The sequence below is a fragment of the Pagrus pagrus genome, assembly GCF_965226575.1.
Source record: "Pagrus pagrus genome assembly, chromosome: 14".
In the NCBI taxonomy this organism is placed as follows: domain Eukaryota; kingdom Metazoa; phylum Chordata; class Actinopteri; order Spariformes; family Sparidae; genus Pagrus; species Pagrus pagrus.
This window is the reverse complement of record NC_140198.1, coordinates 15,727,726-15,750,056: the sequence shown is the minus strand read 5'-3', so window position 1 is coordinate 15,750,056 and position 22,331 is coordinate 15,727,726. Positions and strand designations below refer to the sequence as shown.

General features: G+C 41.0%; 1 protein-coding gene across 10 annotated transcripts in view; it reads right to left on the bottom strand.

Annotated features, from left to right (window-relative positions):
- Window positions 1-22,331, bottom strand: part of LOC311269238 (RNA-binding protein Musashi homolog 2) — a 260,575-nt gene that overhangs the window by 159,184 nt on the left and 79,060 nt on the right. For all 10 annotated transcript variants that reach the window (XM_084373282.1, XM_084373283.1, XM_084373280.1 and 7 more), the window contains exon 6: window positions 20,567-20,659. In XM_084373282.1, the coding sequence (XP_084229408.1) occupies window positions 20,567-20,659 (93 nt within the window). The remainder of the gene's footprint in view (window positions 1-20,566; window positions 20,660-22,331) is intronic.

The window sequence follows — 22,331 nt, the reverse complement described above, 5'->3', positions numbered from 1 at the left end:
CCGTTGCCTGTTAAATAGAAGCCTTCAAGCTGGCAATGAGCGGCACTATTGATGGCAGTGGTTCTATTTCAGCTGTGTGAATATGACTGGGAAGTGTAAATCACAGCCATCATGTAATCTGCTCTATTCAGGCACAAAGGCGTGTGGTGGGAGATGACCAGTTCCACATGTTGGCCCCAGTGGGAAGCAGAGTGACAGAAAGACAAAAGTGACAATGAACAGGGCAGGCCATTTCTAAAACCCTGCAGAATACAATTTGAGCCAGGGCTTCACATTCAATACTGTAACATTTTCAGCAGGATTTAAGCTCCTATAAAACTTAGTAACAGTAAAGCTCTGCATTTAAACGGCTTGCTTTGGTATCAAATCGAGCAATCCCTGTTCACAGGTTTATTATCTGACTAATCAGAGGTGTTTCTCTTAAGGGCACGCTGATCACATTATTTTTATGTTGTTGATTGCAATGCCTGCATTGTTATTCAAAACTACAAAGAGAGAACTTGTCATTTGTTCACACTGAGGTCTGTGGACGATCCAGAGCAGCCAGGACTCTGTTTTAAGCAAGCTTCTGAATTTTTTAAATGTAATTTTTCAGTGCTCTGAGCACCAAAGGCAAAACTCCATTTCTCTATTTTACTGAAGAGAAGGCAGAAAGAATTATACACTTCAAACTGGGGGAAAAAAACCCACTAACACCCACTAAAATCTGGCTTTTGTCTCTAATGAGAGTTACTACAATCCGGAGTCACTACCAAGTCAAATGACGGGTGGACACTCTAATTTTCGCCTTTTTTCAGGTGCATTTCTACAACATGCATTGGTGTTAAGGAGGCTGGCTTGCTAATGCTTTCCATCTGTCTCTGGTTAAGGAGCGCATGAGCCTTGTTCAGTCAGCGCTGGCTGAAAAGAGAGATCGAAGTAAAACTTATTTAAGAAAGTAACCAAGGTTACATTGTCAGTGTCCCATCTTTGCAAGCTGCCCGCTCGGTACTGCTCGTGTGTAACTCCACCAGAGATGAGAAAGAAGCGAGACGTCTCAGAAAAAACGATGTGTCTTATTCAGAATGTTACTGATCAAGACTTTTTAAAACAAGTTCAAAGTCTTGGATGTAGTCACATGAGGTATGTGACCTGCTGCAGAAAGGCAAACCTGCCTATAAAGTTTAAAATCCTGCATATACATGCTAATTTTGGTATAAAAGTGGCATTAATTTGGGCACAGATAAGTCAAACTATCTGCATGGCCGGATGCCACCAAAGATAAATGACTTGACTATTTTTTTTGTAGGAGTAGAAGCCCTTAAGCACTTTAACCCTTAAGGTCCAATTTTTTCCTCAAGTTTTCATTAAACAAGACCTTGTTTTGGAAGCTGCTTATGGTCTGCATGTTTTCATGGTTTGTTTTTCTAAGTGGTGGGGTACACTATCCTGGCACCAGACTAATACAATATCTTGATGCATTATGTTGCATAAACTATAGTGTGACAAATCAATGCTATATCTCAAGTAAAATGTTTTGTTTGTTCATGGCTTCACTATTACATTAAATACTAGATATTTCTGCATCATTTCTACAAATGTACCTATCATTTAGCATAGTGTGTTGTTCTTTGGGTTTCCTTCGGATATGGACAATGATTCAAAATAAATGTCTGTGAGTTTGAGATATCCTTGGACTGAGGAGGGCAAAACAAGACTTTTTAGACTATTTACAGTGAGTCCATATTTTGTTATCCTTGTTATATGTGTATTTTTAGGTGTATCAAGTGCAGTGTAAATCAAAATGCACGTTTCTTTAAATTCAAAATGTTCTAGTTCAATGATGATATTCCTGATTATGTAAAAAAAGTGATTGCCATTTTAGCTATAGTCTGAGCTCAAATTCTACACAAAGCATGTTAAAGAGTAGATAAGAGAGGCAGATAATTTGGTGAGCAAACACAAGAAAGGGGAAAAATAACAGGAACAAGCACAGCTATTCACAACAAAGTTAATCAGGCTTGCCTGAAAACAACTGAAGCTTCAGTGGATGTCTAATTGGATTAAACCAAAACAGAGGATGTGTTTTGTGTGCTGTTGTTGTGATGGCTTGACCTCTAATGGCAGTCCCTTTTTTAATTTTCTTCAGATCAGCAATCAGACTAAGACTAATGACTACTGGCACATCTGACACATGGTGGCCGGACCAGTTTTCTCGAGAGTGACTTCTAAGTTAAAAACTGAGGGAGAATTGGTCAAGGTCATTTCAGAGAGGCGAAGCAGCTCTAGCAGCGTAAAACTCACACAAATCACAGACTGTCTGGCTTGCCGCTCTCTCCTCCAGGGGACATTTAACCCACTCCTACGATGACCTTTCCAGGCAAGAAGTGCCGTCACTTCAGAGGTTTATGTGGCAACGTACCTGGCAGGACAGCTGATGACACATTTCAAACAGGACGTGCAAGCACCTTGGTGCTGTTGAGGAGAGTCAGAAGCAGAGAAGAGGGAGAACGGCTTACAGCTCCCTCAGGTTGATGCTAATCTCATCCATATTGCGACACAGGCCATCTCTACTGGAACCTAGCATGCTTTTCCAGGCCTACAAAGCTCAATTACAAAACGAATAGACTGGAGGAACTAAATATAGGTTAGTGGTTGTCCAATACTAAAAAAACTAGACATTACTACCAAGGGGGATTAAATGCATTTATTAGAGGCTGAGTTGCAAAAATGTGTTAAAAACAAAGTGACAGGAAATATCCCATTTCTAAAGATTAAGGCAGACCCCCTCCTGAGCCAATCAGGGACAAATATGTCTTTTGTTTTGAGTGGCAATTACAGTGCACCATCAGGCCAATCACTGAGTTTTTGTAAACGCTGTGGCAAGATGCACAATCTCGCCATGTTGCGTGAAATTAACTGAGCAAATGGACAGAGACCGATCCGTCGTCCTGTTATCACAGGGTCATAACTAGCGCCGCCATGATTATTCCCTTCAAACTATTTCGTCTCTCGTTCCACTATTTTTACAAATGCATTACTGTCGAATTGACTGAGCTCGCCTGACCTCCGTAGAAATGCCTCTATATTTACTGTGAGTGTTTCAGGATCAATTAAGTGTGTGTGTCGGAGTCTGTGTGTGTGTTTGTAGGTCAGCGTTTTAAGCACTGCCTATCATCTGAGAGGCTGTGAGCCATCAATGACTAATGTGTCAGTCTGTCACAGTCAAGGACCTACCATATGGCGCCAGTGCCCCCCCTTCCCATTTAAACTAATGGGTGGGCTGGGAGAAACAGCACAGCTAACTAACCACACTTCCTAAGCCGAAGTGTCTCTAGTAGGGATGTAAATGTCAAGTGGTTTGCTTTATCAATCACTGGCCTTATTAGCAATTTATTATTGATTAAACATGAAAGCTCATAAAATAAAAAGAAAAATTCATGCTTCGTGAAAGTTTTAAACTAATTTTCTATTTTTGCCGAACAGTCTTACTAAATAAGGAATCATTAATTACTTCATTGATATTATATTCTAGACTGATCAAGAGTCTTGATGATGATTAAGACTCAGTAACATAGCTAGTCTCTACGTAAGTGCATCCCATGAGTTGGGCGATATGCTGTGCCAATTAGAGCAGGCTCAGACTGCGGAGGGTGGCCCAGAGGCAGAGCAGAGCTGCGGCCACCTTTCCCAGGAAGCCCTCCAATTACCACCCAGCAGGTGCAGTGTCTGGTTGACTCATGAGAACACATGACGCACATGAGGAACCTCATAGATCTGAGCCACTCTATCCGTCTTTCTGGCAGTCTTGTGCCTCTGCACCTCCCCTCTGTGCCTGTGTGACTTTTAATTAAATATTTTCCCATCGCCTCTTTTTATCTCCCTTCCTCAATTTGTTTTCTCCAAATTGAAAGTAATTCCAAAGATATCGACCAAGTGAAATCGAGGTAAAGGAGGAGGGTTTTTTTAGGGGTTTTTTTGCGTTTTCGACTCGGTATCTTCTTTGTATGAGAGTCAGAGGCAGCTGATGTGACCTAACCTTGCCACCACATGGTGACTACTGTGCCAACCCTACTTGCATTCCTGCTGATGAGACGCTGGCCATGACAGTCCATCAGCGTCTCTCGCTGGTAGGAGCCACTGCGATGTTCTTTTGTTTTCCCCCACTTAAATCTCCCCAAAGTCACTTTCAAAGTCTGTATTTAATAATCAGCTACCAAGGCGATGTGTCACAGGTCAAACTGGCTGAAGTAGTAATGTAGCTATCAGCAGCCGATTAGCTCACTGTTGCCTTAAAACACATCATCGCCATTATGTAACCGGAGCAAAGGCGAGGACAGAGTGATGTCACTGTCTGTCTAATAATGTTTGTTTCTGCAGCGGAGAATAATAAATCTTTGCAATATTTCACAATGCGCCTATTGTTAAGAGAAAAAATGTGATTTCAGCTTTTTCCAATATCTAAGAACTGGGATTCAGAATGGTAATTTCCTACTGTTTTAATACTTATCCTAGCAACGTGTTTGCTGTGTTCGCTCCCTTTTCTTAAAGGAGCAATATGTTATATGTAAGCTGAAAAAACATCAAATAAATAAAACTATGAACAGAATGTGAAGATATAGCAGTTTTGACATTATGGTGTAATGTATTGTGTTGCAGAGATAACTACTTAAGTTAGCACGCTAACCAGCTAGCCCTGGCCTGTCTTGGTCCAAAGCTCCTGTGATAGCGGTTTAAACACCAACACTCCCCTGGTCCCAAGCTCCCAGTCCGGACCGCTAGCTGCACGGCTAACTGGCAGCAGCTACTGTTCCCAGCAGAAAGAGGTTTCTCTGGTGATATGCTGCCCCCTATTTATTTATTTATTTATTTATTTATTTTATTTTATTTTTTTGAGCATGAACTTGACATGTGGCCACGTCTTACATAATAAACTTTTAATTAGTATTGCTTAACAAAGACTTGGGCCCACTTTGGAAATAAGTACTTAAGCTTTCACATATTGTCCTTTGGATTTTTCGTCTTTTTCTGTCTCAAACGCCATAAACAAAATCAATCAAATCAGTTTATCAATCATGCATTTCTATTAAATAAAGAATTTATAAATGTTGGCTGATTCTCCTTAGATCTTGGGGCGGGGGTCAATCTGAGAATATATATTAGAGAATATCGTTTATCTTTTCTTTAGATCCTGTATGTCATATTTTAAACATGCATATTGATGCATGCCTAACTAGAATGTCGGTCAAAACCACACTTTTATTGATCAATAAAAGGAAATACCTCTTTGTTTTAAATATTTCTTAACATATCCCCACTTGTTATATACTTGGAACCAGCTCCAATTCAGAGCCAATTTTCAATACCAAACCCTACTGCCGTGTCTGTCATTAGAGTTGATGTGAACATGATTTTTCCCCTTGCGCCGTCTCCACACCTTCTAAAAGATTAGCAGTGACGTTGGACGCCATGTCCAATGCACTCACCAGGACATCCCCTCGCCAATGGAAGCTGTTCCACTGACAGAGCCTTGGCCCCATTCGAACCTTACAGAAGCAAGTGTGTCAGCCATGCAAAATGGAGAACAGATGTGGTATATGGGCAGAGTAATATAGTCTTAGGCTGCCTCTGCCGCACCTGATGATATGGAGCCAATAGGGGCATTTGTCAAATGCAATCAGGTGTGATGGAGGGAAGAGATAGAGCGGGGGGGTAGAGGAAGAGGGAGGGAGTGAGGGGCTGAACAGCTTGAGCCCTGCCAAACTCTCTTCGGAGCATCAGCTGTGGGGGGACAAAACATGCGCGCCCCCCCTCCCCTCCATGAGGACGGATCTGCTTTGAGAGGAGAGTATCTCCAACAAACAAACCTTAATCACACAGGAGACAATTTCTAAATCACACCACTCCGCTTTTCCATGAGGATATTTACACTGTGGATGATTTACAGCGCACACTGAAATGTTAGACTCGACAAAAGGTGCATCTCAAATGCACAAATTTTCTAAAATGCCACGAGGTCAGATTTTAATCAAAGGTAAGAGACACTCAGCTCTTCATTTCTGTGTGAACTATGGAGCTATCTCTATTCTGTTACTCTTTTCTAAGCCTATAAAAAGGTCCACAAGGTCAGAATAAAGGCCAGTCCAGTCCCCTGAGTAGGGCACTTGAATGGAAAGTCTGAATCTGATTTACAGTTTGGCCACATGTGCAAGCTGCCAATGGCTGGGCAGCCAGCCAGACAGAGTGGGAGAGTAGAGGAGTGCATCTGTGAGGCTGCAGGTAGTAATGAATGCTGGCCCTATCTCAGAATGAACGAAAATTGTGTTTTATATATTGACACAATCGTATTAACAACAAAGAGCAAGAATAAATGCTGCAAGGTGAGGGAAGAAACAGATTGGAAGAGATCAGATCTATCAAGCGACCTTGTATGGGAGCTTTTGTTTGACTTTGGTAACCAAATCAGCCCGAACTCGCTGGAATTTTAAAGCGACGTGACGTGCGTTACACTTGTAAAACTCCATTCACGCTGACAAGTTTACCTCCTTTATTCAAATGGAAGATTGCATCTCTTTTGCATGTGTTTTATCGTCAAAGCAGATGGCAATGCGGCAATTTAGTTTAATGATTCCTAATTAAAAGACGAACACCATTGGAGGAAAAATTTTATTTTCACTTTTACAAAAGCAAAACATTAAACCGATATACAGACATAATTCTGATATATGTGGCCATTTTGCTAATTCAAATTTGTTGCACCATGGGATGGAACTCACGCTGTGTAAATACCATTCACTCTCTAAAAAACACATTAACTGCCATCATGTGTTCATCTGCATTTGTCTTTTAGAGTACTTAGTGCCAGAAAGAAGAAAGACTATTGCCAAAGATTAAAGCGAAAGGTTATAATCAAAAAGACAGTTGTACGCCACAGACATGAACTCATGTCGTCTGACTACCTGATTTCAAGACTAAGATACTGTTTTATATATCGAATACCTATATTTAACGTTCACTGGATACAACACAATTTTGACAGCCCAACATGCTCAAGTTTACCTTTATATTGGCCAATATTAGCTTATCACAGATATATAGTGGTCCACAGATTGCAGTAAAGAAATGTCATATATTTCTGAGGTAATTTGGAAATAATATCTTTATACATTGAATCGTAGTTAATCTTTTTTGAGTAGATTTTCCCAAGACTCAACAGCACTGATCACAATGTGGTTGCAGGTAAATAACACAACATGCTGTGTGGGTACCTGTAATGGGGTCATCTCCAGTGCAGCATGTTCAGGCATGTCTGCTCACACATGGGTATTTTAGGTGCGTGTCAACACTCACTGGCATCACCTACACCAGCACACAGATGTAGCTTGATTGGCTGGAAGATGACAAGCGGAGCTCTCAAGGACCAGCTATTCACTTTTAACGGATCGTGTGCTGTACGAGTGCTCCCGAGACTGGAGAACACACACGCAAACTCAGACACACATACTTGACATGCTTTAAACGTGCAAAATATGGCAGTGAAGAAACTGAATAAAAGCACTGTGTGTCTGTATGAGCACACAATGACTGTGACTGATGGCTTCATTCATTTTCTTGTTTTAATTTCATTTAATTTCATATTTTCTCTGAAGATGGACATCATATATGGAGTACTTTAAGGTCCAAAACTAAATATATAAATACAATAAGTTGAATAGATGAACAAAAAATAGTTATATAAATTAATGTTTTATAAACACCTAATTCTAAGATAAAATGCTTACATATTGAATACAGAACGAATTATGTAATGTAATGTAACGTTAATGTTAATTGTTACCATAAAGAAATTTAACAAATTGAACGAGCCATTAAATTATAACACGTGTTGTCTAAAAAGTGTGCGTCTTCTTGAATTTGTTTGTTCAGTGACAAGTGTGTGCCTACTGCACCTATTGAGATGTACTATGGTTTCATCATGTCACTTCCATTCACATTCCATTAAAGAAGGTTTGAGCCAAAGCACATGTTCAAAATGACGATCCCTCAAATTCAAACGCATGCCCACAGTCATATTTGTACACATCCCTGTGCCAACTTCAAACATGAAACGTTTTATTTTTTCGTCTCTCTGCTCAGTATGTCAAAAACAAATCAATCCAAATGATACACGTAGCATGCATGCCTGTCAATGTATATATTTTTTAGTTCATTATAACGGTTAAATATGTTATATTCATATTTTGGCATAAGGCTTCCACACAGCTGTAATGACAGAGCGAATGAGTAGCTCCTATTTCCTGTTTCATTGAAAGTAACTTTTTTTTTTTTTTTTACACACACATATCCTCTCATTCACACGGTGACTTGGCAGCTGAAGACTTGCTGGCAGATGATTCAATGCAATCAACCCGTCACTTGAGCATGATACCGCTTGTCCTACTTTGTGCTCACCTCCGATCAAATTCAAATCAAATCTAATTCAAAGCTGTTTCAAACGTTATTCTGGCTTTTCTCCCAACAGGGTACCATCAGCTAACACAAACCATTTACACTATGACATAGATTGGTTGCTAAGGTGTAAAAGATGGGCTTATAAATTAAACAAACTGTCTGCAAACTTTTTTTTTTAAATGTCCTCCGTGCTTCCACAAAGGAGAAGAGGAAAGGAAACCACAGAGAAACTGGCAAAAATGTTAAGTGACACTAATGCGATCAGGCCAATTCAATGAATTTATGAAATACAATGTCTGCTGGGACAATGCTCACACCAGTTGGTCCGGATGTCAGTGTGGGGGAACATTTACATATTCCTGTCTATCACAAACACATCCATTACAGCTGGCTTTACCTAGACCACTAGAGGGAGAAATAAGCCGTGATTTACCACAAAAGACAGTCAGGTATGTAATATATATGGAGAGGTTAATTTTTCAAATCAGAATTGAAATGTATATTCCGTCTTGTACTGACACACACCTTTTCAGATGACATAATTTTACATTAGAGGGTCATTCATCTCTAAAAGGGATGACTGCGCCTTGGTGGCTTTTACAATGTGTGTTCAGCTGGAAGAGACTGATGCTGGGCTGGCAGTGGGCTTATCAAAAACAAGTTGAGGCAACCCTCCAGGAGGCAAGGCAGAGAGGAGGATAAAAATCCATGCTTCTGCTCAACTAACCATCAAACCTAATTACCTGTGGATAGGACTTATGGGCCACATGTTGGGTTCAAAGTTTCCCCGATCAGGAAGTGACTTGGGAGGGAGCTTTAGTGTATGTGTGCGCACACGGGTGTGTGTGTACGAGGCTGGTCAATGTGTCCGTGACAAAAAGATTAGGCTGAGAGACGAGACTTGGTGCCAGATCTTGGCTCTGTGCCATTAGTTCAATCAAGCAGATTTATTTAGCTTTTAGACAATTCGACCAGAACCCTGAGATACCACTTCAGAAAATAAGCCAAAGATTATTCATGGCATGGCAGCTAAGATAGGGATCTGTTGTCAGTCTCTGGCATCGCGTGCACGTCCGCTCACTCAATGCATTATTCCTTTCTGAGGGGTAAGCACAGTGTTTAGAAACACACACACGCACAAAAAGGCTTAGAAATAGCAATAAATCAAATGTAGAGGTCAGCGGAGCAAAGGAAAACATAATGACGGCCATGTAGACACACATGTATAAATTAGCCTGAACATAAAACGCGACTACATGACAAGTCACTCTAATCCCACTTGTAACCTCACCCCATGACCCAAAGTAAGTGCTTTCTGTTTTAAGAACCAGAAAAATGTCTCAGGTAATTACAGATCACATCTATTCAGTGTTGAGAATCACTGACGAGTGCTGTTGACTTTACCTTACATTTATCTTATCTCTGAATCGACTGTATGATTTTAAATTCATTTTAAAGTTTACATTTCCTTTTATGATGCATGGCATGTGTGCACCTATACACTGAAGACAGACTATGAAGGATAAATGTAACTTAATCTAACGTTTCTATAATGATCTACCCTATCTTCATCTCCATCTCCATCATTATCTTTCTCTTCCACCTCTCCCTGTGGGTTTATTTACACATACACAGCTTCACATATCAAACACCAAGCATTGATTAAAGCTGATTTTCTGATACAAGGTGTGACAGTATCTGCTCTTGATATATACACAGCTCGGCATTTAATGGTTAACATTAATGTTCATGGTTTAGTACTGTTAGATACAAATAGTATTATTGTTATTATAATAATTCCATTAGAGTTTCTTTTTTCTTTGTCGTCTTTTGTTTTCGCTAGTTTACCTTTTTTAACTTTTACTTTTGGAACAAATGTTACAAAAAACAATACAAAACTACAAATGTCAGAGGATGAGCACAGATTATTTTGCCTCAAATATAAATGACAGGTCACATAAATGTTGACATTAGGCTATCAGGTAGATCCATGAAAGCGCCCCTGTATGGTGCTGACTGTCACACGGTTGCCTCAAGTAAAAATGAGCTTTGGTTGATATCAGAGGATGACATGCACTCCTTTCAAGCAACATAAAAAGCCCTAAAGGGTAACCCCACCAATTTTACACATTAAAGTGTGTTTACAGGTCTTGGGGAGTAGTACTGCATATATGAACAAGTAGTATAAAGCCTTTTTTGGCTCCAGAGGAAGCTGCATGAAATCTGATAAATTGCATCCAGTGATGTCACTCAGTGGGTAATGTAGGCATGTATGTAGGTAAATAATCACTATACAATTAGAAAATGCTGCAGAATCAAAAATATAAGTTTGAATTAGATTTCTAAATGACATTTCTATGATGTTGAAGTCACCCTCTGACTTTTGTTTTCAGTGCCTGTGAATCAAATGAGCACTTTGATTGGCTCCATTAACTAAATACACATGCAAATAGGTGATTAAGTGGACTCACTTTAAACTCTAACTAATAATGTCAGGCACATAGTTAGTGGACAATTTACATCTGGGTGATTGTTAGTTGCAATACTATGTAAACAGTCTGCATGTAGTTTCTAGGCCTCCGCCCCTCTGTGAAGTAGATGAGGGCTTACTCGTTTGGTTGTATGTGTGTTGCCATTATAAATTAACAAATTAATTGGCACTCACAGTGAGTAAACGCTCATGCACTGACCTCTGTCCCAGTCTAAGGATGGCAATTTCAGCTGGTCCAGCACTTTGGTCCAGAGCATTGACTGCACAGAACCGATCACAATGTTTGTTTAAAAAAACTTGAGCGGAGAAAGCCTCTGCATCACGCTCTAGCTTACATACAATTTAATTGCCTTTTTTCATGATGTCATCTCATTCATCTAAAATGCACATTTGATGCCTGAATAACCATACATTCACTACGATAGGTTGGAGACTTAATTCACCAGTTGGGCCACAGACTAAAGAAAATGAAAGCTTGAGCATGCTGACGTCAGCACTTCACTCGATACACTGATATGCCTAAACGAAGCCTCACCGAGCTGCTAGCATGGCTGTTGACTCTTTGTCTTGTTTTAACAATAGAGAATAAAAGCTTTCAAAATGAGCACATCGCTAACATGAACTAGAGAGAGAAGAAGGAAAAAAAGCTTACAAAGTTTTTGACAAAAGAGCTGTATGAGACCTTAGAACATGTTAGAAACAAAACTGGAACCGCTGCATTGACATCTTTTGCTGAAACTACATTTTTCATTGCAATTACCCCATTTTGTTTGGCCTACTTACTCTGCTCCAGCAAAATATTACTGGATGTAATGAGTCTGTCACTACCAATGTTGGATTTTACACTTGTATCAAAATGAAACCTAACAAGCAATTCCTAACAACTCTATCATTTAAGATAGTGGACAACTTCAGGCCTTAAATCTCGACAATCTTACACTTTGAACAGACCTGAGCACACGAGACACACATACAGTAGACAGGCAGCAGTGAGCACTAAGTGTTTCAGATAAGTGAAACCTTTGAGACTTCATTAGTCCTTCACATCAAACGCCAGCACATTGTGTACATTTCCATGTAAGAACATTTACCCGGTGATTTCAAGAAGGCGATGTGTGGGAGGCACTCATGGCAGGAGCAGTGAGCTGCCTGTGGACCTGGTCACACTGCGGTAGGTGGCTGAAGAAGCACATGCAACGGGCTACTTGAAGTCATTTTTCAACACTGAATTGCCATTGTGCTATACAACAAAAGACGTACTGTCAGTGTCGTCAATCATTGCAAACACTGGTGACAAAGTATGCTCCCCTCGTTTTCTTCTAATGTAACTAGTAATTTTCAAAGTGCAATTTCACAAAAGACAGGCATATTAAAAGGATATTATCAAATCCATGAAAAGAACTGAAACTGAAACCAATATTCAGCTTTTCTTTTTACATGTTTATGGCTGCACATTGATAGTTTGTTGGGGTTTTTCGCTGCCTTTCTCCAGATATGTTCACGGATTCATTTTGCAAAAAAAAGGAATACTGAATTTTCTGTTTGCTGTATACCTCTCACTTGTGAATAAAGCATCAGAGTTGAAGTTTAAAACTGAGCATTCGATTGGCACCACCTTGCTGTTTAGACATTTGGGATAAATCCATTGAGAGGACCGTGCAAACACCTTCGCAAATGTCTCAAGATCCATAAAAGTGTGCGTATCAGCCCAGATGTAAGGTGAGCGTTGTACGTCGTCATCATTTGAGCTGTACTGTGTCGACTGTCTGTTCGCCAGGTGGTGCTGAGTCATGGTTCATGCTCACTGGTTTCCTGGAGCTCTACAGTGGGTGTGTGTGTGTGTGTGTGTGTGTGTGTGTGTTGTGGAGCACTGACAACCCTCTGTTAAGATCTGATGAGGATGAAAAGGGTTATTTGGGTTGAAAAGCAGTTTTTCATCCTCTTTAAAAGCCCATCACATGAGAGCTGAAATTTGACACCATCATTTTGTTTCTCATTTTGCTGTGACATGCCGGGGCACAAGGTCCGTCACTCAGAGGCCGACATCGGCTTCTGTGGACCTCGACTCAAATATGCCTGTCTCTGCTACTCTTAAAACATGCACTTGAGCCACAGCGAGGAAATGCTTTCTATCCATCCATCTTTTGACAAAAGGACTTTTAAGGGACTATGTTAGTTTAAAAAAAGGAGCTTCTTAACTTAAGTCTTAAGTTTACTTATGAGCAAAATGAGCGATCATGCTTAGTTGTAACCTCGCCTAACCCCACCCTGGTTGTTTCCCACTTCCATCCCTTTTTAATTAGTGAAGAGGCTGTGAGTTCACTAAATAGTGTTTATTAATCTTGATTCTTTGGTAAACTATTCCTTTTCTAGGTGTCGCCTCTTGACCCTATGTCCGAAGGATTAGTGACATTGTGGAGTAAAACCAGAGTAAAAGTTACTTGTGCAATAGAAGACATCAAATTATTTTTGAGTTGCAGTGTGTTACACCAAAACCTCATGGATTTTACAGATTAGTTAGATTATTCTTCTACAATTGACACCTTCAGTATTATAGAAAAATGCATTTGGTTACATAACTTTTATATACTAACCTAAATTCAATGTATATATAACCCATTTTTAATCGTGATTACAATTACAGTGTTTGTATCAAACGCTTCTTAATTTTTAATCTGAGAAAGAGAAATTGCAAAACACCGATATCTGAAGCAGATAAGAGATTTTAAGAGGCACATAAAGGGATATATGTATATATATATATATATATATATATATATATATATATATATATAAGGGGAGTCGATATCACATTCATTTAAAAAGACAACACTCTTCAATATAAATAACCACTATGTACTATGAATGTTAGCCCTAAGAAGCATTGTGGTGGCTATCTTAAATTAAAATTAGTTTATTTAAAGGTGTAATATGTAAGAATTGGCAGCGTTTTACCAGTGTAACCGCTAACTGCTGTAGCTGCTACAGTAAGCTAGTTAGCACAGTTGACTGTGCAGTTAACAGTCCTATTCGCCAACTGTGCTGTAGCTTTACTATCAGACTCTTGGTTTGCAAAGAGGTATTCTTAGACAGGATGTGCTGGGGTTAGTTGGTTAACATGCCAACTTCAGTGGATATCTCTGCAACACAATAAATAAATGTCTTTGACATATTGTCAACGTTGTTGTTTCGCACACATGCACATGTGCGTGCAAAGGTGTCACATTATTCCACTGATCAACAGGAGGCAGTAATGCACCACGATATGCTTCAATGTGCTAGTAAAGACGGAGAAGAAGATAACTGCAAGCTAATAAAAACGGATGTGAACGCTGTTATGTTTAAAATACAATTTCTGGTCCAACAGCCACAAATCCACTACAACAAAACCTGCTGAACTGCCGTTTTCTCAAAGCGTTCCCCTGGACCTCCCTACATTAATGTTCTGCCAGGCTACCACACTTCAAACCCTTGATGCCATGCCAATCTTCAGAACATACATGCAGCATGTATCAATACATTTTTCCCATCCATCTGGGAAATAAACCCTTTGTCTTTGAATCTCCATTCCTACGGTTGTTTTCTCCCACATGGGATTCCCTAAAGACTAAATTGCAGTTTGCAAGGCTGAGGTGGAGGCGTGGAGGTGGAGGCATCCACCTCCACGCCCGTCTGATGGTGAGACTGCTGCAAATTACTCATGACACTTCCTCTGATGACATTTTTCAACCTCCTCCCTGTTGAATGGCATCTCCACCCCCCCTTACCATCCGTCCACCACCACCATCACCACACTAACCCAACACACACATTAATTCCCCCTTCTATTCGTGTCACAATAGCACAGCAGAGATTGCTGCCTCCTGCCTTCACCTGATTGACCCTTTGAGCAGGTGCTGGATCTGATCCAATCACAGTCAATCTTCTTTAAACATTTCATTCTTTAAGCAGAACAGGGGCTCAAAATTCCATCATTCAATGACCCGATCAGTCGCCGATAACACAATCAAGCCAATCCCGGCTTATCCCGAGGGAGCCATTTCAGGAGGGACAGCTGGGAGATGAGACTACAGACCTACAGAAAGGTGTCAATCTCCCCTGATCCACGGCTCTCTTTGTGAGCCGCCTATACTGCGCAGCATCTAGTGGTTGGAGGAGACGTCTGACAGGTATTTCTAAGGATCAGCAATAGTCAAAAATCTATTTAATCTTTTGTTAAAGGTCTGATCCTTCAAAGTAAAAATTCAGTAACCTGCTGAAAAGACACTTGCGTTAACACATACGCGTTCGCTCTCTCATACAAAGACAGACACGCACACACAAAAAAATGACGTGAATAATACAGCTCAATTCTTCAGCGGCCATTTAAAAGCTACTCTATTGGAAATGTTGCTGGGCCACTGGGCAAATAAAGGTCAAGGGGGATATGAAATAGTTTGTCTAACTGGCCCTTTCCCCCCGTGTGTCCCTGCAGCACGGCGGCCGTATCCACATTCATAGCCAATTCATTTATATTGCTCTGCCCTTCTCGCTGCTAGTCTCAGTCACTAACTACAAGTGACTGCAATGAGATTGAAGCCTCTGGCTAAATCTCCACTGCAAGGCACATGCTCCATCATTGCTGCTCTGATCACTCCTTATAATCACTGGAACCAGACTATATCCTCAACTGATTGGCTGAGTCGCAGCAGAGAGGAAACAATCACAGAATGTCAGCGGATGATGGACACCCAAACGTCGGAGCAGCAGTGGTCACTGCGAGCTACCATGTAAATGGCATGCAAATGTGCACCTGCACTAGCTGAGGAAGTGGAATGAAGGACTGTGGCCTTTTGATTAGGTTCTTTTCGCTCATGTAAAGTGTATTTTTTCTGCATTAATCACCCATGAACATGAAGCTGTAGTGTATTTGGGTTTGGCTTTCTTCAGTGCGCCCATCACTTCAGTCCAAAGTGCTTTTAATGTGCACCTTCACAGATTCCAGTTTCAGGCCTGTGTATGTGCTGTCACTGTAAGAGCTTAATTGCACTGTCATCCAAGGTGAAATTAAATTCTGCAATCAAATAGATAACACAAAAACGATGATATCAATGTCACACCAATGATTATTGGTGATTTATAATCTCTGCACAGTGATTTAAATGCACTTTTTAAGGGTTAAAAGTTTCAAATTATACAAAGCAACTTTACTACATTATAATAATGCTATAATAGTTATAGTTAGTCTGTCAGCTTATCCTCAGGAAAAAATATCAAAACAACACTATTTGATACTGATTTTGCTAATTGTAATTCAGGCTATTTTTTTTTTTTATTTAAAAAACTGCCAGTGTTGCTAAAGGCCTAAGCACTTGGGGAGGTATGCAAAATTAATTCCTACAGTCTTTACAGACGGTCACACAGAGTTATTTTTCTGCCATTTACAAAATCTAAGGGCACACGAAATGTCAGCCGTGGTATTAGATTACCAAAGCCCCAGAAAGAATTTCATGCACTAAGCAAGGAATCTTTTTCTGACGCTCTTATAATTTCCTCTCATCTGCTTCCTCTCAGTGAAAGTATGAGAGAAGTATGCAGACACTTGCCTGGCCGGAGGTGAAACACAAGAGGGGGAGACAGCATGCTGCCAATGCGGCGGGCTTCTTCACTCTTATCAATACATTTCCACTGTCCTCCAACAGGTGTCATCACTCTTTTTTGTTTTAAACTTTGGAGACAACTGTCTCATCTTTGGACTCGCTGCACCACTCGTGACCTTTGTCTGTCTACCTTCATCCCTTCTGAGCCCAGTGGCAGTGAACTGGTTAAGCTCCTCCTCCTCCCATTCCGCTCCACCTCCAGGATCTGGCTGTAGACCAGTGGAGCATGAGAACCAGGACAGGCTGGACATAAAGGGATGATTGTGGCAGCCCAGTGACATGGAAGCAAGTAGCACTGATTAAACTAAAAGTCAGCTTCAGGCTTGCGCGGCGAAGCCCAGCCAATGAACAGGAGTGCAGAAAGTGAGTCAGTGAGCAGGAGCTGTTTCGGCTGAGCCAAATAAGGGCAGTATGAGACGCACCCAAAGCTGATTACAATAAACCAATGAGGAAGCATTAGCCACCTCAGCTAATTATGCCTTTAACTGTGGGGAGAAGCTCTTTTCATGCCTGGGCAGGGCTCTGGCAGTACGTCACATCCAAATTTATAAAGGTGTCATCACACCATCCACCATCTTTAATCAAGTGCTCGCCTCAGTGGAACATTTCGGGGGGGTGGGTGTGTTGTTAACAGGTGTTTGATGTATTGGCAAATAAGAGGGCATTGTATACCAGCATCCAAAAAAAGAATACTCAAGAAGGGCCTGCTGAAGTATGAAGTGTTACCTCAATAAAACTTTACTGAATTCCTCAGAATTTGCTGGACACAGAAACCCTGCGAGCACATCTGCTGTTCTTAAGCTGTCCCTGACCTTTGACCTGAGAGCAAGCACGGTCTCTGAAGGAGTCCAAAATTATAAAGGCTTTATGCATGATAATATCATAACATCGTTTCAGTGCTGTCACCTCAGTATGCTGATATTTTGGGGGATGTTTCTCTTGCCATGCAAACCACACACAAAGGCAAAGAGAGTAGGGTAATTACATTAAAAAATACTTACTGACGGTGCCTACTGCAAACGTAACAACATCATCAGATAAAAATGGCAGAAAAAAGTAATCTGGAGAAGCCTACATATGAGGGGAAAAAAAAGGGATCTCTAAAGGCTAACATTGTCTTTTCTTACTCGGTAGAAGTGTGCACAGTAGCACATAATAGCACACTGGTTCATTTGACTTTATTGCAAGCCAGGAACAGCAGCAGCCTCCAGTTAAGAGTCCTTGAATATAAAGGGAGGGCCGGCAGTGTTGATAAGATTGTCTCATCTGGCTCGCAGGGCTAAGGTGCAGTGTGCTGCCTGAGAATAAAAAAAAAGAGAGAGACAGAAAAAAAAAATGGAGGGGCAGGATGTGGCTACTATTAGGCAGGTAATGGGATCCATCTGAGATGCATTAGAATCAGCCAAACAGAACCACACTTCAGTTCTGTTCAAATGACTGTCACAATCACTTCAAATGCACACCTTCAGCATGCACTGTAGGCGTCAACATTTTTTATTTATTTTTTTAAATGGAGGGGTGGTGGTGGAGGGGGGCGCTGTGGCTGTGGAGGAGCCTCTCTGAAGTCGTGCCAAGCCCGGGCATGTGCTCTTTCCTAATGGTGACGGCTGGGAGAGTGGCATTGAGACTGATGTGCATGAGAGCTGTCAGCCTCTCCCCATAACAAATGCCACCTCTCCCCCTGACAGAATGGAGACAGAAGGGAGGGACTGAGGAGGGGAGGAGGGAGAGGTGTGGAGGTTACAGACAGAACCTGTGACCCAATTGTGGCCACACCAGCTGTTTCCCCTCCACTGCCTCCCAACCACCGCCATCTCTGCAGACCACATCCTGCTAATTGGCCTATGCTGCCTTGCACACACACACACACACACCCACACCCACACACACACACAAATACAGCGCTTGCTAAATAATATCAGTGAAATGGCTTGTTCCCACTGAGGAAGAACATTTGCCGTTGCCTTAAGCTATACTTGCGTGATGATTGATAAGTGCTTGAAAACGTACTTCCCAGAAATATAAATGACTCGCTGCCCCGCGACCATGCTGGCTAACGTCCCCTTGACATACGCATAGGCCGACAGACAGACAGAATGATGACTGACTGACACACATACTGCCACCCAGATTCTATGGAGGGGAAACTGAATTAATTGGCTTTCCCTTCTGTGGATAAGTCCTCAGAGTTGTGTGTATGTGGCGATAATGGTAGGTTGCAGTGACAGGCAGGTTATTTAATAAATCCTGGGATGTGTAAGGCAGAACGGAAGAACACACACAAAACAGAGAGAGAATGATACCTCTTTTTGCCCACAATATCTCCTCTGATTTCCTTTTTTGTTGAAGACACTCAAACCTGCTCATACACACACATACATACACACACACACCCCTAATCATGCACCCACATAAATACACTTAATCGCTGACACACTCTCGCATGGCGAGAGCAGTACTGCAGACACATCCAAGCATGCACAAGTAGGCTATAAAAGCACACACAGAAACATGCACAAGATCTTGCTCAATCAGTCTGATTTGTTTGTTTCCTCCTAAGCATTTGAGGATTCCTCAAGGAGGAAAAAAACTTTGTATAATCAAGTCAATTATGTCATTCAATCAAGTCGAAAATCATTTCGAGCCCTTTCTCAGATACATTGATTGCGAAGTCGTGCTGAATATTTGCTCGCTGCTTTCTATTGTGCAAATAAGCCGTCTTTATTTGGAACGGCAGGCCAGGCCATGGCGAGGTCTTCAACACCACTTCCGCAGACAAAGAGCAAAACAAAGTCCTTCACCTTGCCCGCCTTCAGTCAAGAAAATAAGACGGGGCTTTATAAGGGAGGGCTGGTTGCATATTGTCTCTGCAAAAAATAACAGTTTCTATTAATCTATAACAGCTCTTCTGTCTCCTTCAGGACATGGTACATTATGTGCCCGTGAAAAATCCATCCTCAGTGAAATTGTTTAAACTCAAGGTCAAGTGCTGATGTTACAGGGACTGTATCAGCTGAAGGTGACCTTGACTGATGTGGAATATGACATGAGGGAAATGGATCTCTACTCAGTGTGGTGAAATTATCTGTGAAATGCTGCCACTGTATCAAAGCCTGTTTGTGTGTGCACATGCCCAAGTGCGTGTGCATGCACTTGAGTGAGTGAACACGTGTGTGTGTGTGTGTGTGTGTGTGTGTGTGTGTGTGTGTGTGTGTGTGTGTGTGTGTGTGTGTGTGGGGATGCAATATGCATGTCCTTGCATGATAGGGTCTGCATATATGCCTCACTCAGCTGGGGGTACTGGTCGTGAGAACAGCTTGCAGAAACTGCTGCAGCAGACAGGAACAAACAGCTGAATATGAGCCTCTGGTGAATGAACTGGGTGTGTTTTTGTGTTTCTCTTCAATAGTGTTGCCACAATATAAACACCATAGCTTCGATTCCCTTAATGTAATAGTTATAGTGGTTTTTAATGCTATACTTCCATAGATAAGAAAAAAAACTGCTGTTTTTTGTTTTGTTTTTTGCAGAGGGGTTTGGTCATGGCAGCTGGATGCCTTTTGCTTGTTTGCTCTGTAAGCAAAATGCATGTTGTTGACCAGGCAAGTTGGGCTGTGTGAAGCTTTTGCCATAACTTCAGTTGTTTGTTTTTCACAATAGAGATTTATTTGTCATTCTGTGAGAAAAAGGAGACGAACTGGCTTCTTTTAAAGCTCAAATTTCTGACAGCTGTGAAGATTGGAGAGCTGACATTGATGGGGGTGACAACAGGGGGCGCTGTACACTGAGTGCGGACTGAGTCTTTAAAGGAGACATATTATGCTCATTTTCAGGTTTATTATTTCATTTAGGGTTACTAATAGGATAGGTTTACATGCTTGACCAAATTAACTTTTCTGTCATGTTTTCTTAGTGATGATAATTGCATGATGTAACGGAATCGAAGAGATGAAAGTGCAGTTATTGTGACAACACTATGCAGGGTAATAATTAAAAGCAGTCTTACCTTCCCAAACTGTTCAAAATACTGCTTCACATCTTCCACTACTGTATTGGCTGACAAGCCACCCACAAATATTTTCTTTGTTCTTGTGACCATCTGGAAAGAAAAGGGCGAGAGGAGAGGATTAGTGATGAGGCTTCAAATGCATCACACAACACCTTTAATGAGGCTTCAAACACACTGAGTGAGCAGCACCTGTGATGGGGACAATATAAAAGAGCGAGGACACAATGTTGCTCAACAGGAATAAACGGGTTCACACAATTAAGTTTCAAAAACACTTTGCTTTAACTCCAGTATTATAGCAAGGTCACAAATGCTGAAGGTTCTGGCAGGGAAAAATACTCTTGGCTGAGAAAAGCTGCTCTGTGAATTTCCCTCACAATGACATTTCAAATTGAATCTCTAATCAAAACAGGCTGTCACAGAATTAAAGACCTCCATTTCATCCATAAAAGTTTCTGTTTATCTTTGCTAAACTTAAGACGAAACAACAGAAATAATTTATGGACTTTCAAAAAACAATTAATGAGTGCTGGAAGATGGAATCAGAGTGCATTAAAGCCTCATTTAGTTTCAAACGGCAAGAATATTAAGGATTATTACCCACGGCGTCAAAAAGGGCACGAACATCTGCTGCAGAGAGTACATGCTAAATTTAGGCGGACGATTTCTCAGGGAAATACAGTAGCAATTCAACACCAGTGTCAGAGCAAAATCTGCGAGGGGACCATTTCCTTTTTGCACAAGATTAAAAATTAACATGTTAACCTATGAACTTACGGTTTATATGCACCAACATCTGAAACATCTGGTGAGCATAGGTGTTGATTTTCCTGACTGACACACGACAGCAAACATTTCATTTGAGACTAACGAAACATTACAAAAAGTTTGATTTATCTGGATGCTTTCTTTAAGGTCACAATTAAAATGTAAAGTAATATAAAACTGAGGCTCAAGATCTTCATGTCTCTATGACACCGATGGTGTTATTATGGTTATTGCTTTGGCCTGATATGACTTTGCAGTGAGAGAGGCTGCTTGAACAATGTGGAGAGCCTGTTTCAGCCGACCTCTGGTAATAGAGGTGATGGCACCGCAAATGATTTAGCATGTCTGATGTGGACATAACGTTTCCTAGCTTAAGGCAATTTCGACACAGTTCGAGTGTGATCTACTATTCTTTGTCTAGTTATTGGGAAACAATAAGATATTGAATGATTAAAGCTCTTAACTATTGCAGTAATAGGATAAGAAAGTATCTGGTTGACTAGTTTTTTGAATGGAGAGAGGATAAGAGCATACATTTTCCCATATATAATCTCCACTGTCTCCTCTAAAGTACCACATTTACGCTACAGATTGCGAATTTACTGATATAATGATTTTGATGCACTGCTCTGTAATCTTACTGGCAAACAAAAAAAAGGCAACAGAAAAGGCAGCAGTGAAAGTCACAGCCCTGATCTCCCCCCGGCTCGCCAGAATCAAACAAAAATAAATGATGCAGGGCAGGATAAACATACTCGGGAGATGCACAGCAAACTATCAAGAAGGTTGAAAGAGTCTACCTTGATCAAAATGCTGACCGAAACACTTTCGATTTATGAAAGAGGCTTAACGCTGAGAAAAAAGAAGCAACATTCAGCTCGAGCCGAAGTAACCATCTGTCAAGTGCTTTCCAGGTGCACACAGTCTCGCAGGCACATAGCCTGCACATATGCACACAGCCTCCCACACATGAGCCCTCTCTTATTACAGTTTT